Source organism: Heterocephalus glaber, unplaced genomic scaffold (genome assembly GCF_053883595.1).
Source record: "Heterocephalus glaber isolate CG9 unplaced genomic scaffold, H.glaber_assembly_v1.0 deba00001572, whole genome shotgun sequence".
In the NCBI taxonomy this organism is placed as follows: domain Eukaryota; kingdom Metazoa; phylum Chordata; class Mammalia; order Rodentia; family Bathyergidae; genus Heterocephalus; species Heterocephalus glaber.
The window spans coordinates 7,140,690-7,153,210 of NW_028258357.1; the positions used below are offsets into that span (position 1 = coordinate 7,140,690).

The 12,521-nt window shown below is 34.3% G+C and overlaps 1 protein-coding gene across 4 annotated transcripts in view; it reads right to left on the reverse strand.

Annotated features, from left to right (window-relative positions):
* The window catches only part of Cep290 (centrosomal protein 290), an 84,260-nt gene that overhangs the window by 71,302 nt on the left and 437 nt on the right, over positions 1–12,521 (reverse strand). For all 4 annotated transcript variants that reach the window (XR_002390147.2, XM_013066571.3, XM_087192573.1 and 1 more), the window contains exons 2-9: positions 12,024–12,153; positions 11,801–11,878; positions 10,095–10,164; positions 9,763–9,809; positions 5,425–5,568; positions 2,122–2,175; positions 1,246–1,398; positions 715–897 (exon numbers count right to left, since the gene is read on the reverse strand). Coding sequence is in view for 3 of the 4 variants with exons in the window: in XM_013066571.3 (XP_012922025.2) it covers positions 715–897; positions 1,246–1,398; positions 2,122–2,175; positions 5,425–5,568; positions 9,763–9,809; positions 10,095–10,164; positions 11,801–11,878; positions 12,024–12,125 (831 nt within the window). In the remaining variant the exon portion in view is untranslated. The remainder of the gene's footprint in view (positions 1–714; positions 898–1,245; positions 1,399–2,121; positions 2,176–5,424; positions 5,569–9,762; positions 9,810–10,094; positions 10,165–11,800; positions 11,879–12,023; positions 12,154–12,521) is intronic.

The window sequence follows — 12,521 nt, forward strand, 5'->3', positions numbered from 1 at the left end:
TCCAAAAATTCAAATTCTGGAACATTCCAAAACTGGCCACTATTTGGCACTGACATGATGCCACAAATATTAAAATTCCACACCAGACCCTATGTGATAGGCTTCAGTCAAAACATGGGCACACTAAAAATGTTATATAAAATTATCTTCAGGCCATATATATCAGGAATACATGAAACACAAATGAATTTAGTGTTTAGACTCAGGTCTTATCCCCAGGCTATCTTGTTATGTATATTCACATACTATAAAATCTAAATAAATTCAAAATCTGAAACACTTCTGTCCCCAAGCATTTCAAATAAGGGATACCCAAGCTGTCATAATTATCTTTTATTATTAAAGAACTATATTTTTAAACATTATTCTTCATTTTAAACAAGTTTAATCCCAAATAGTGAACAATGTATTGGTTTCTAATACATTCATAGCATATTTATTTTAAGATTTATCTTCAGCAGTAAATCCCCATAATTATGATCTTCGTAAAACTATCTATACATTCAATCAGGTATCATTTATAGCAACCCTAGACAGCAACAATTACAAAGCGCTTATGAGGAGATTAAAGAAACAAACATATCAAGATGGCAACATATTACAGTACTAAAAAGAGAAAATCTGCATCTTAGAAAATCAAAATATTTCTAGTTTCAAACAGTAATGAAACAATATGAAGTCTTTCTAAAAAGTCATTGTAACAGTTATTCTTACTTGAAGTCGATAGTGATCATTTTCTTTTTTTAACTGGTCCACAATATTATCTGTCTGATGCACAATAGCTTTCATCCTATTATATTCATCAGTCATCTTCTCCATTTCCTGTACGGACTCTTCCAGATTTTTTCTCATTTCTTGATTCTGAACTTCAATTTTCTCATTAGCTTCTGTTAAAGTCTAAAAAAAATTAGAGACACAATAACTTTTAAGAAACTGAAATTTATAGGAAAAGTAAATGGAACCATAAGTATACAATGGGTAAAAAAAATTCTTTGACTTCTAGGATAAATTGATGTCAACCAATTAAAACAAATTAGATATCAAGAAAATTATACATAAATATCTCAATCTTAACACTCAAGATAGACATTCATAAAAAGAATAAGCAAGGAATTGCAACTTCAAATATGCAATTTATTTCATGCCTTCCAAGTACAGAGTGACAGGTTTATAATATGGCATTTACATTGTAAACAAATTATGATTCTATGGGAATCATTGCTCTGAATGACTTGTTCATTTTACCTGAATTTCATCCAGATATTGAACAAGCTCATAGTTTTTTTTAGACAATTGTGATCGGTAGTCACTATCTTCTCCTCTTCTTGATAGAAGCGATTCTCTTTGAGAATCTATTTGTTTCTGGTAGTCAATAATGTCCTGACGAAGCTGTTCATTCTGAAAATACCAACACAACATTGCTAAGAAACTGTCTGGAAAAACAAAATTACATCCTCTCATTAGTGTGCTTAGATCATATCTTTAAATTCCCAAGCTTTCACCACCCTTAAAGCCTCACCTTTTTCTTTAGACGTTTGTTCTCCAGAAAAGGACATGAGAAAGGTAATTAGAAATGAGAAAAGCAACACAAAATTAAAAATAATAGCTAGAAATTAAAACGAAAATTAAGAAATTTTAAGAAAATGAAGTATACTGTTTTGAATAACCAAAGAAAGTAAGAACAACAACAACACAAAGAACATTTTGATTATTTTGGAAAGAATGCCTATCAGGATAAATGATGCACAAACATTATTTGACCCGGAAATCAAATAATCAAGAGTATGTAAGATTTCATGAGAAACAAAAATTTTAAAAGAGTGCTGGATACAAGGATAATAAGAACAGAAATTCAGTCATATATTCCATTGGTGAATTAGCAAAGACTAGTTTATGTAACAAAAAGCTAGATTTACCTACGCAGAGCTAAGAAATGCATGTAGTACTTAATGGCGTCAAATTTTATTTTCTAATTCCCTGAGATAAAATATCATAAAATCAGTTAGTTTAAAACATTGGTTACTTAGAAGATTCCATTACTGGTTACAATACAGATTTATACAAACTTTTTTAGTAAATATTTTTGTTGAACTACCACAACTACTAAAATGTTTTACCAACCTCTCTTCTTAATTTGCTGTTTTCATTTTCTGCCTCCTCATTTCGAAGAGCCAACTAAAAGCAAAAAAGTAAATAAGGTAAAATTGAGCAGCAATTCAGTATAAATGCAAGTTTTCAGCTTGTTGATTTTAATTCTAAATCCCCTCAAAAGACAAGGTTTAGCTATCAAGGCATAAAGAAGATAAAATTTTTGAAAAATAAGGATTAGAAAGGAAAAAAAGGGCCCAGTTTAAAAGATTTAAAAACCATACAAAAAAATCCAAAGAATACAAAAACAGAAAATATAGAATATAAATTATTTCTCTCTTACCACAAAAAATTCCCTAATAAAATGAGTGGTTTTAAGTACAAGATTATTGTATTTTGTGGTTCTTCTGGGTGATGGCTGGAAAACTATTTGCTCTTAGTGGAGCACTGAGTTACTAAGAAATGTATGGGAGGCACACCATAAAGTTTAAATAATTCAAATTGAGATAAGAATGGCCTAGGTTTATATACCATGTCCATCAATTTCTAGTAAAGTGTGGGGAAAAAAAATCATTGAATATCTCCTAAATGCAATTTTTTCACCTCAGATGTTGACATAAAAATTAAATAAGATATACATAAAGTCCTTAACAAAATGCTTAATGATGGAATAGGAAAAAAGATAATGTTTTCTTCTTCACATATAAGTGATTTCATTTCTGTTGTGTTTCCCTAAATAAGCAGATATCACTATAATCATAGTGATGGTCTACCTACTCTCCAAAAACCATCCCTCTGAAGACCTTTCACTATCTTTCACTATTCTGTTCTCTCCCTTACTCAAGCAGAAGACAGACTCATGATGTGCAACCACACTTAAAATTCTACAATAAAGAACCAAATGCAATGTGTGATCCTTCAGGAAACCTTGGATACTGAAGATAGAAGGTAAGATCTATGAAGGATATTATTGGGCAAACAGAGGAAATCTGATTTTAGACATTAGATAATCATACTGAGCATAATTACATTGTGATTATGGATAATTTTTTTTATAAAAGACATACTAAGATATTTAATTCTGAAGTATCATGATATCTGCAATTAACTCTGGTTCTCAAAAGAAAAACAAGTGAGTGAGAGAGAAGTATGTATATACGAAGATACTGACAGGAAGATAAAGCTAAATGTGGCACAGTTCTAAGAACTGGTGAATCTCCATGTGAGGAATATGAATGATCACTGTTTTTCTTACAATCATGAAGTTATGACAATTTTTGAAATAAAATTTTAAAGAAAACTTACAGTAAAAATCAAAGTGCAATATAAATTTTAGAAGTTTGCCTATTATTGAGAATTAAGAAAGAGTCGCATTGCATTCTGAACTGCAAAATTTTAATGAGAGAAGCCAAGGACTGAATACTTAAGCATTTAATGTTACTGATGCTCTTTTTCTCCTTGGCCTCTCAAGTATCACACCCTTGATACTCTTTCCTTCAAAGCACCTTCTCCTATTTCATTGTTTTACTAGGCATTTCTCAGGGTACATATTATAATCACTTGCCTTCTATAAAATCATAGTGATAACCCATAAATCCTCATCACTGCCTTGTGCAGTGGTGGTGAACCTATGGCACGCATGCTGGCTGCAGCAGTCTGTCTATCACCAAAAGCTCAAAAAGTTTCAGCATCACTGGCCTAGTGTCTCTTAAAAATGCAGATCCACAGATATCCTTTCTGAGATGCCCGCAACGATCTCAAACACAACGTGTATAAAACTGAAATGACAATCTCAAACCTCTAAACTCTTGTGTCCCTTCTTATAAATGGCATTCTCTCTATCCAGTGGCCAACCCACAAAATTAGCTATACTCTTCATTCCCTCCTCTCCTCTGACAACCAATCATTCATACACAATCAATTATATACAAGTACACTTACTTCTCTCACACATGTCTATGCTTCTTCATCTCATCCATACCACTTTCATTAGGCCATCATCACCACTTGCCCAAATTAATACAAATGTCTCATAACTAGGTTTGGCCCTCTAATCCACTCTCTACAAAGAAGACCTACAAACAATAGGTTTGAGCAGGATAACCTCATGTTCTTTGACTCCTTCTAGGAAAAGAACCAAATTCTTTAGGAACTGGCCCCTGCTTATCTCTGGAGAGGATAAAAGAATATCAAAACTGGGAAGACAGGACAGCACAGTGATTAAGAGAACATACTCTTGAGTGGGACTTCCAGATTTAAATCCTGGCTTTACCACTTACCAGCTGTGTAACCATGGGTAGACACATATACTATCCATGTCTCTTAATTTTTTCATTTGTAGCATGGTAGAAATGACATGATGAGTATCTCATCACGATGAGCATCAAGTGCAAACAATGAATTAATGCATATACAGTGCCTGGGACATAGTAAAGACACTATGGAAGCTGTTTTATTTATATGTATTTCTGCCAAAATGAATAATTACTGGTCCTGAGTATACTGTAGTATCTCTTACTTCTAGGTCTTAGCAAATGTTTTATTTTCTATCCAGAATGCTCATTCCTTAGTCACCACATACATTCTCATTTCTGTTGCCACACTACCTCCTACCTTAGGTCTCAGTTTTTAGACTGATTCCTGAATTGCAATACTGATTTGGTATACTTGCCCAGAGTATGCCACAATATTCTTACATCCTTATGCTTCCCCAAAGTACCATACTATCCCTATGTTATGCTTATTCCTGATTATGAATATCCTTGAGAACTAGAAAATAGTTACTGTAGCACTAGTATATAGCAAAGTCTTCGGTATGCAGTAAATATACAAAACCAACTGATAAAGGCAAAGAAAGAATTGCTCTAGCAACCTACACCCACATTCAATCTCTTAAAAGCTGCAAAGCTACACAGGTTAGACATTCCACTTTTCCAAATCTACTGTGCATATAAATACATTAATACATGTATAAATTTTTACCCAAAATAAACCGGGACAGTAAGAAAATCAATTGTTTATGAATGCCTATTAATTTCTTTATACCAATATTCAAGATCAAAGTATCAATTTTATGTGTGTATTATAATGTCCTCAGAAAAATATGCATCCAAATATAAAGGATTAATCTCCAAGTTATATTCACTTGAAGTACTTAATCCACTTTATTTTAAAGATGAAAGGACAAAATGAACAGTAATTTAAAATCTTACAGACAGATGTAGATCATTCCTCACGATAATACAGAACATAAAACTGATATTGTTAAAAAGACTATGTTCCACAAGGACATCTTAACTTGAACAGTGAAGATTCACTGAAGAATATGTGCCTTACCTGTTCATTAACTTTCTTTTCTTTATTCAATTCCTTTTCTATGTCCTCCAATTCTCTGTCTTTTTGTTCCAACTGCTTTTCAAGTTGGCGAATTTCATCACGTAAAAACCGAGTGTCCCGTCCACCTGCAGAATGGTGAGCCATCTCAAAGCGAAAAACCAAAGCATAAATTAGTTCCATTATTTTGGGGGGTTTGACTGAATCAACAAGCAAATAATTATCTTGATTTTAAATCTTCACTATGCTTCTTCAGCACCAAGTTTAAAATATTACTTTAAAAACTACTTTTTAAAAAATATGTAACTCATGTAAGTTTTAGTACACAGGAATACAAACCTTTACCTTTTCCTGAACCACTGAGAGCTATAAACAATTGACTGTTAATCACTCAGACTCTGTTACAGCCACTTAGGCACCACCCAATCTTGATTTCTTTACCTATTCAGCTTTCATAATCATCACACTTCAGGGACTTTCCTATCAAGATGAGCAACTGCCCTATCTTTCTATTCTATACCACCACCTGGGGAAAAACTTACAATGAATCAATCCACCTTTATAAATCATTTATCACAGTTCAGTAACATAAATGTTATAGAAAGTGTTTGAAATTTTCCTAAGAGCTGGGAATCAGCTGGGATAGGAAATATCTCATCCAAGTTCAAAAAAATCAGGACTGGAACTCAAATCCATCAAACTCTAGACTCTCAATGCTCCAGTCCATTCTCTATCACATTTTGAACTTTATCTGACAATTTCAAATTTTATGTGACAACCTTAGAATTCAACCATACTACCTATATACTACTATTCATCTTCACTCTCACAACTTCCAAGCACTAAACCTAAAACATAAAAATTTCTGTACAAGGCCAGGGATTTAGCTCAGTGGGTTCGCCGCCTGCTGTGCAAGCTCAAGGACCCGAGTTCGATCCCCGGTACCAAAAACAAAACAAAACAAAACTTGCTGTACAAATCCACTTTTACTTCTCTCCTAATACAAAGAAGTCTTCCTTCTACCAAAGGCTAATCCCTTGTATCACATTCTTTCCTACCTTATCAGGAATTTCAATGTATTTAGTTCCTTAACAATACATTCATATTTTAGCCCTTGGCTTTGTCAAAAAGGACTTTTACCACATTCTCCCATCATTATTCCTTAACTAACAGACGCTTCCCTCCATCTCAATTATTAGTATTCCTTCTGCACTTCTCTGGATTTATCTCTATCCAGCTGTTAAGGGCTTTATTTACTTTTTAAATTAATTTAATTGGTACATTTTAGGTATATAATATCATGACATTCATCATTGGAAATTTGCACCTTTACATAATCTCTTGGTTCTTATTTTTTCCCCATTCCCCTGCTTTCCTTTCAACCCCTCCACCCCTCCCTATCTACAAAGACTTTGTTTCCATTTTTTGTTTTTCTCATATAAATTCCATTCCCTTCTTTCCTTAACCCTACCCCTCCCACTTCCCCTTCCCCTTTGCCCCTTTTCTTCCTATTTCACATTATCTATTATACCTTTTAGACCTTATTTACTTTTAGTTCCTCACAATAGAGAAACTATTCAGTATTTACACGTATGTCCTATTTATTTCACTTAAGAGTATCGCCTCAATATGCATAAACTTAGCTATAAATGTCTCTAATTTCTCATTTTTTATGGCTGAGTAGTACTCCATTTTAGAAAAAAAAAACACATTTTCTTTATCCATTCTCCAGTTGATGGGCATTTGGGCTGCTTCCAAGTTTAAGCTACTACAAATTGTGCTGCTATGAACATGGGTGGCACATACATCACTGTGGTATGATTCTTTTAATTCTTTGGGGAAAATACCCAGCAGGGGACTAGCTGGGTCAAACGAGACTTCCAGTTCTAGTTCTTTGAGCCATCTCCATACTGATTTCCACAGTGGTTGCACCAGAGGATCATCAATACCTACTTCGAGAACCTATCTGCCAGTAAGGTGGAAAATACAGGAGAAATGGACAGAATCCCAGATAAGTGTGAATTACCACAGTTGAACAAAGAAGACCTAAAAATTCTAATCAACCCAATATCAACCAATGAAACTGAAAATGTAATTAAAAACTTACCAACAAAGAAAAGCCCGGGTCCCGAGGCCTTCACTCCTGAATTCTACAGGACATTTAGAGAGGAACTTCTGCTACTACTGTTCAAACTCTTCAATGAAATTGAAAGGGAAGCAATACTCCCAAATTCATTCCTGGAAGCAAGCATCACCTTGATCCCCAAAGCAGAGAAAGACTCAACCAAAAAAGGAGAACTATAGGGCAATCTCACTAATGAACATAGATGCAAAAATCCTTAATAAGATACTGGCAAATAGAATGCAGAAGATCATCAAGATCATACACCCTGATCAAGTGGGATTCATCCCAGGGATGCAAGGATGATTCAACATACTCAAATCAATCAATGTAATACACTATATCAATAGAGCCAAGGACAAAAACCATATGATTATCTCCATAGATGTAGAAAAAGCATTTGACAAAATCCAACATGCATTTATGATAAAAACCCTACAAAAAATTGGAATAGATGGTCTCTACCTCAAACTGATAAAAGCCAACTATGAAAAACCAACAGACAATATCATACTAAATGGTCAAAAACTGAAATCCTTCACACTAAAATCAGGAACAAGACAAGGATGTCCACAATCACCACTCTTATTCAATATAGTTCTGGATACATTAGCCACGGCAATTAGACAAGAGAAAGAAATAAAAGGAATAAAGATAGGAAATGAAGAAGTCAAATTGTCATTATTTGCAGATGACATGATACTCTATATAGAAGACCCCAAAAACCCCACCAAAAGTCTTCTAGACTTAATAACCAAATTCAGTCAAGTACCTGGATACAAGGTCAACCCACAAAAATCAACAGCTTTCCTCTACACAAACAACAGACTCATTGAGAGAGAAGTAGGGCAAACAATTCCATTCAAAATAGCATCCAAAAAACTGAAATACCTAGGAATCAACCTAACAAAAGAAATCAAAGACCCCTTCTCTGAAAACTATAGCACTCTGAAAAGAGAGACTGAAGATGATATCAGAAAATGGAAAGACATCCCTTGCTCCTGGGCAGGAAGAATCAACATACTTCCAAAACTGCTATATAGATTCAATGCAATCCCAATTGAAATCCGAGCAGCATACTTCACGGACTTGAGAAAACAATCCAAAAATTCATTTGGAACCAGAAGAGACCCAGAATAGCAAAAGCAATTCTAGGCAACAGAGACATGGCAGGAAGTATCACAATCCCCAACCTGCAACTATACTACAAAGCTACTGTGTTAAAAAGAGCATGGTACTGGCAAAGAAACAGGCCTGAGGACCAGTGAAACAGATTAGAAGATGCAGAAACAACTCCAGACACACTCAGCCACCTCATCTTCAACAAAGGAGCCAAACACCCTCACTGGAGAAGAGATAGCCTCTTTAATAAATGGTGCTGGAAAAATTGGGTTTCAACTTGTCAAAGATTAAAACTAGACCTGTAACTCTCACCATGCACTAAACTAAAATCAAAATGGATTAAAGATCTAAATATTAAAACAGAAACGGTGAACCAGCTGGAAGAGAGGTTAGTTAGAACTCTTGAAGACATTGGTGTAGGAAAAGATTTTATGAACAAAAGCTCAGTTGCCTGTGAACTAGCACAAACAATCAACAAGTGTGATCTCTTCTTATTAAAAAGCTTCTGCACAGCAAGAGAAATGACCAACAGTGTGAAGAGACAACTCACAATCTGGGAAAAAATTTTCACCTGCTATGCCTCAGACAAAAGTCTACTACCTAGGATATATAAAGAACTTAAAGAAAAAATCAGACCTCCCAAATTTAAAGATCCAATCCAAATCTGAATCCATCTGAAACGAGCAGACATTTCTCACACAAAGAAATAGAAATAGCAAATAAACATGAAAAAATGTTCAACATCACTGGTCACTGGAGAGATGCAAATGAAAACAACACTGAGATTCCACCTCACCCCACAAAGAATAGCTGCTATCATGAAATCAATCAATAACAAATGCTGGTGTGGCTGTGGGAAAAGAGGAACACTGCTCCACTGCTGGTGGGAATGTAGACTGGTGCAACCACTGTGGAAATCAGTATTTTTTTTTCAAATGAAATATTTAATCCTAGTAGAATTTAAAGCACATAAACATATAGTAGTTGAACAAAAAAAACTATGAGCACAATCTCATCACTGTGATTTTTCCAGACAATAGCAAATATTAAAAATAATTCAAAATAATAAAATAAGTAAAAAATACAAAAGGACATACCTCGAGTTCATCTTCTAGTTTCATTACTTTCGTTTTTAGTTGATTTTCTATTTTTTCAAAAGGCAAATATTTCAATTGGTTAGATCTGCCTCAAAAGATTAAAATGAATTTCAAAAAAACAGCAAAATTATTGCTTTTAAGATTATATCATGATTCTAAACATCAACAAAAACAACTATTACATATCAGATCCATGAAATAGGAATTCTAGAAATGCTTTCAAAGTAAACTGAATACACATGTTTTATAGACTAGGTTAAACCTAATGTTCTATTGATTAATGATAAATGCAATTTCTTAACATCACAGTAAACTTTTTTCAAGGTATTTACCAAATTTTGCTTGTTCTTCTCCTGCTTTTTCAACTTCTTCCAAAGCTAGCTCTACTTCTTGAGCTTTCATCTAAACACGAACAGAAAAAAAAGTTGTATTTATACACTGTGTTGAGAGCAATTCTAGATTAATTTTGGGGAAAAAGTCATTTCACAATTAAATTATGATTAGGCCTAGTTTTCCTGCCTATAGGCTGGTGATGGTATGTCAAAACATAACTCCATTTTTGCTTCCAGTCACAGCTAAAACCTCAGTGGTCCCTTGATGCCGTGACACTCAAGGGCAAGATTATATTAGCTGAAGACATCCTGGTTCCTTGAGAACCGAGTAGTAAGAGAAAAGTTTCACCTGGGGAGGAACAAATTCCTTATCAAATTAACTCATTCCACCTACTACTGTAAGAATGCTCTCCTTACAGTCCTCCTAAACATAAGAACCTTGTGACCTAAGATCTTCATCAGCATAAAATTCTCATCTACCTAGGATTACCTCTGCCCACTAAGTCACCTGATTTTCCCTCCAAATATTTTGTGTACCCAGTAAATAGTGGCCAGGTCAGAGAGTCTTTGTCTTTGCCTGCTCTGAGGCACTGACCTCCCGGACCCCATATACTTTGAAAGTCTCTGTTTTTTTTTTTTTCTTTAGCCCTCGCCGTCCCCCTTTCTAGGCAGTCGGCGTATTGATCGCAGCTCTGATAATACACCTTTATACTTTCACGCGAGCATTAAAAATAAAAATCGTTTTACTTGTTATGCCAATCTTAACAACAGCAATGGTGTCACAAGGAAACATTCAGTAATTATTTGCTGAATTAATAAATAAATGAATGATTTTTCAAACTTAGGGCTATAATTTCTAGATCTGCAATAGTTTGAAACACTGATTCTTTTTTCCTCAAATTTTATATCCTGCATTTCTAGTACTTCTAGAAATGACTTCTAGAGTTTTTCACTACAGCACCTCTTTTTTCTCTTGCAATTAATATACTAGTCTATAAATTAATGTTTCAACTTCTTCACAGTGTTACAGATAATCAGCCACAATTCCCTTCGATTTGTCTTAGGTAACATACCCAGATTTGCATATTTTGTATATATAAACTATGGTTCAAAAATCTTTATTGGCTTCTCAGTTGAGGCGAGCATAAAATACACCTTTAAGGCTCTTTGTGGTCTATCTCAAACTACTTATTCAACATTACTTTTCGTCTACAACCTGCTATAAAATTTCTGTACTTGTTCGTTCAAATGCAAAGAGTAAGTCCTAATATCCCTATTCCTAACATTTATGATAACCACTGACCCTAGAAAATCCTTTTGCATCTTACCAGTGCTTTGCACTTAATCCAAAACTACTGCTTAATCTTCCTTCTTTATGGAGACTTCTCACTTGGTTTAAATCACTCCTCCCTCCCCATCCTGGAATCTTTATAGCAACCATGGTTTGCAATTATTTGGACTGAGGATATGTCTCTTTCTGCTATTTTTAAACATACCTATTGTATTCCTCTACACATTTCTTTTAGGAATTTTACAGCAGAAACTAGGTTTTGCACACTACAATTCTCAATCCACACCTGAAGTTACCTCTTGAGAGGTAATCTAGGTATTACCAAGTACTTTCACAGAGATTACCTTACATAAAAACATATTCTTACATTTTCTCTAAGACTCAAACTTACTATTAAAATCTACCGCATACAAACCTTCATTAATGACTGAGTAATCCTGAAAAGATGTATCACATTTTCTTGATCTTCATTTTTTAGGTCATTTGCTTCCACCTAAGTAAACAAAAAAAGCAACTATTTTATAATCTTTAAGCAAAATGTAAGAACTCCTCCAGTAGTATTTTTCAACGATTTCAGAGGTAACTCAATCACAGTTGCAAATACATACAAATATATATATAACTTGTCAATCAAGTACCTTGGATAAGGAAATCAATAAATTATCTGCCAATTCTTCCTGACGAGGCAGTTCATCTGGATCAACTTTGATTAGTTCTTTGAAGTTTATATTAGGTGGCATCTTGAATCCTTTTACTGTGCGCCACCTCCTGTAACAAAACAGGTAAGTATCAGCGTTCTGAAGGTAAACATTACTGTGTTTACAGTATCATTATAACTTTCTAAGAGGTTAGCAAAGGGTTATGGCTCCTTAAGCGCAAGACAGAAACGTGGGCAAAGTAGCCTTGATCAAAATTATACCATTCGGCACAAGCCATCATACTGGACCAGCTAAATAAAATAGGGCGACTTCTTTGCCAAAATCTACACAGGTCAAAACTAAGCTTCTAAGTCCGCGCGCAAACACCAGATAGTGCCCAAGCACTGGGGAATCTGGATGGATGACGCCTGATTCTCAGAAACAGGAACTGTTTTATTTTTTTGTAAGTGTGCAAGTAGATGATGGAAATTAATAAAG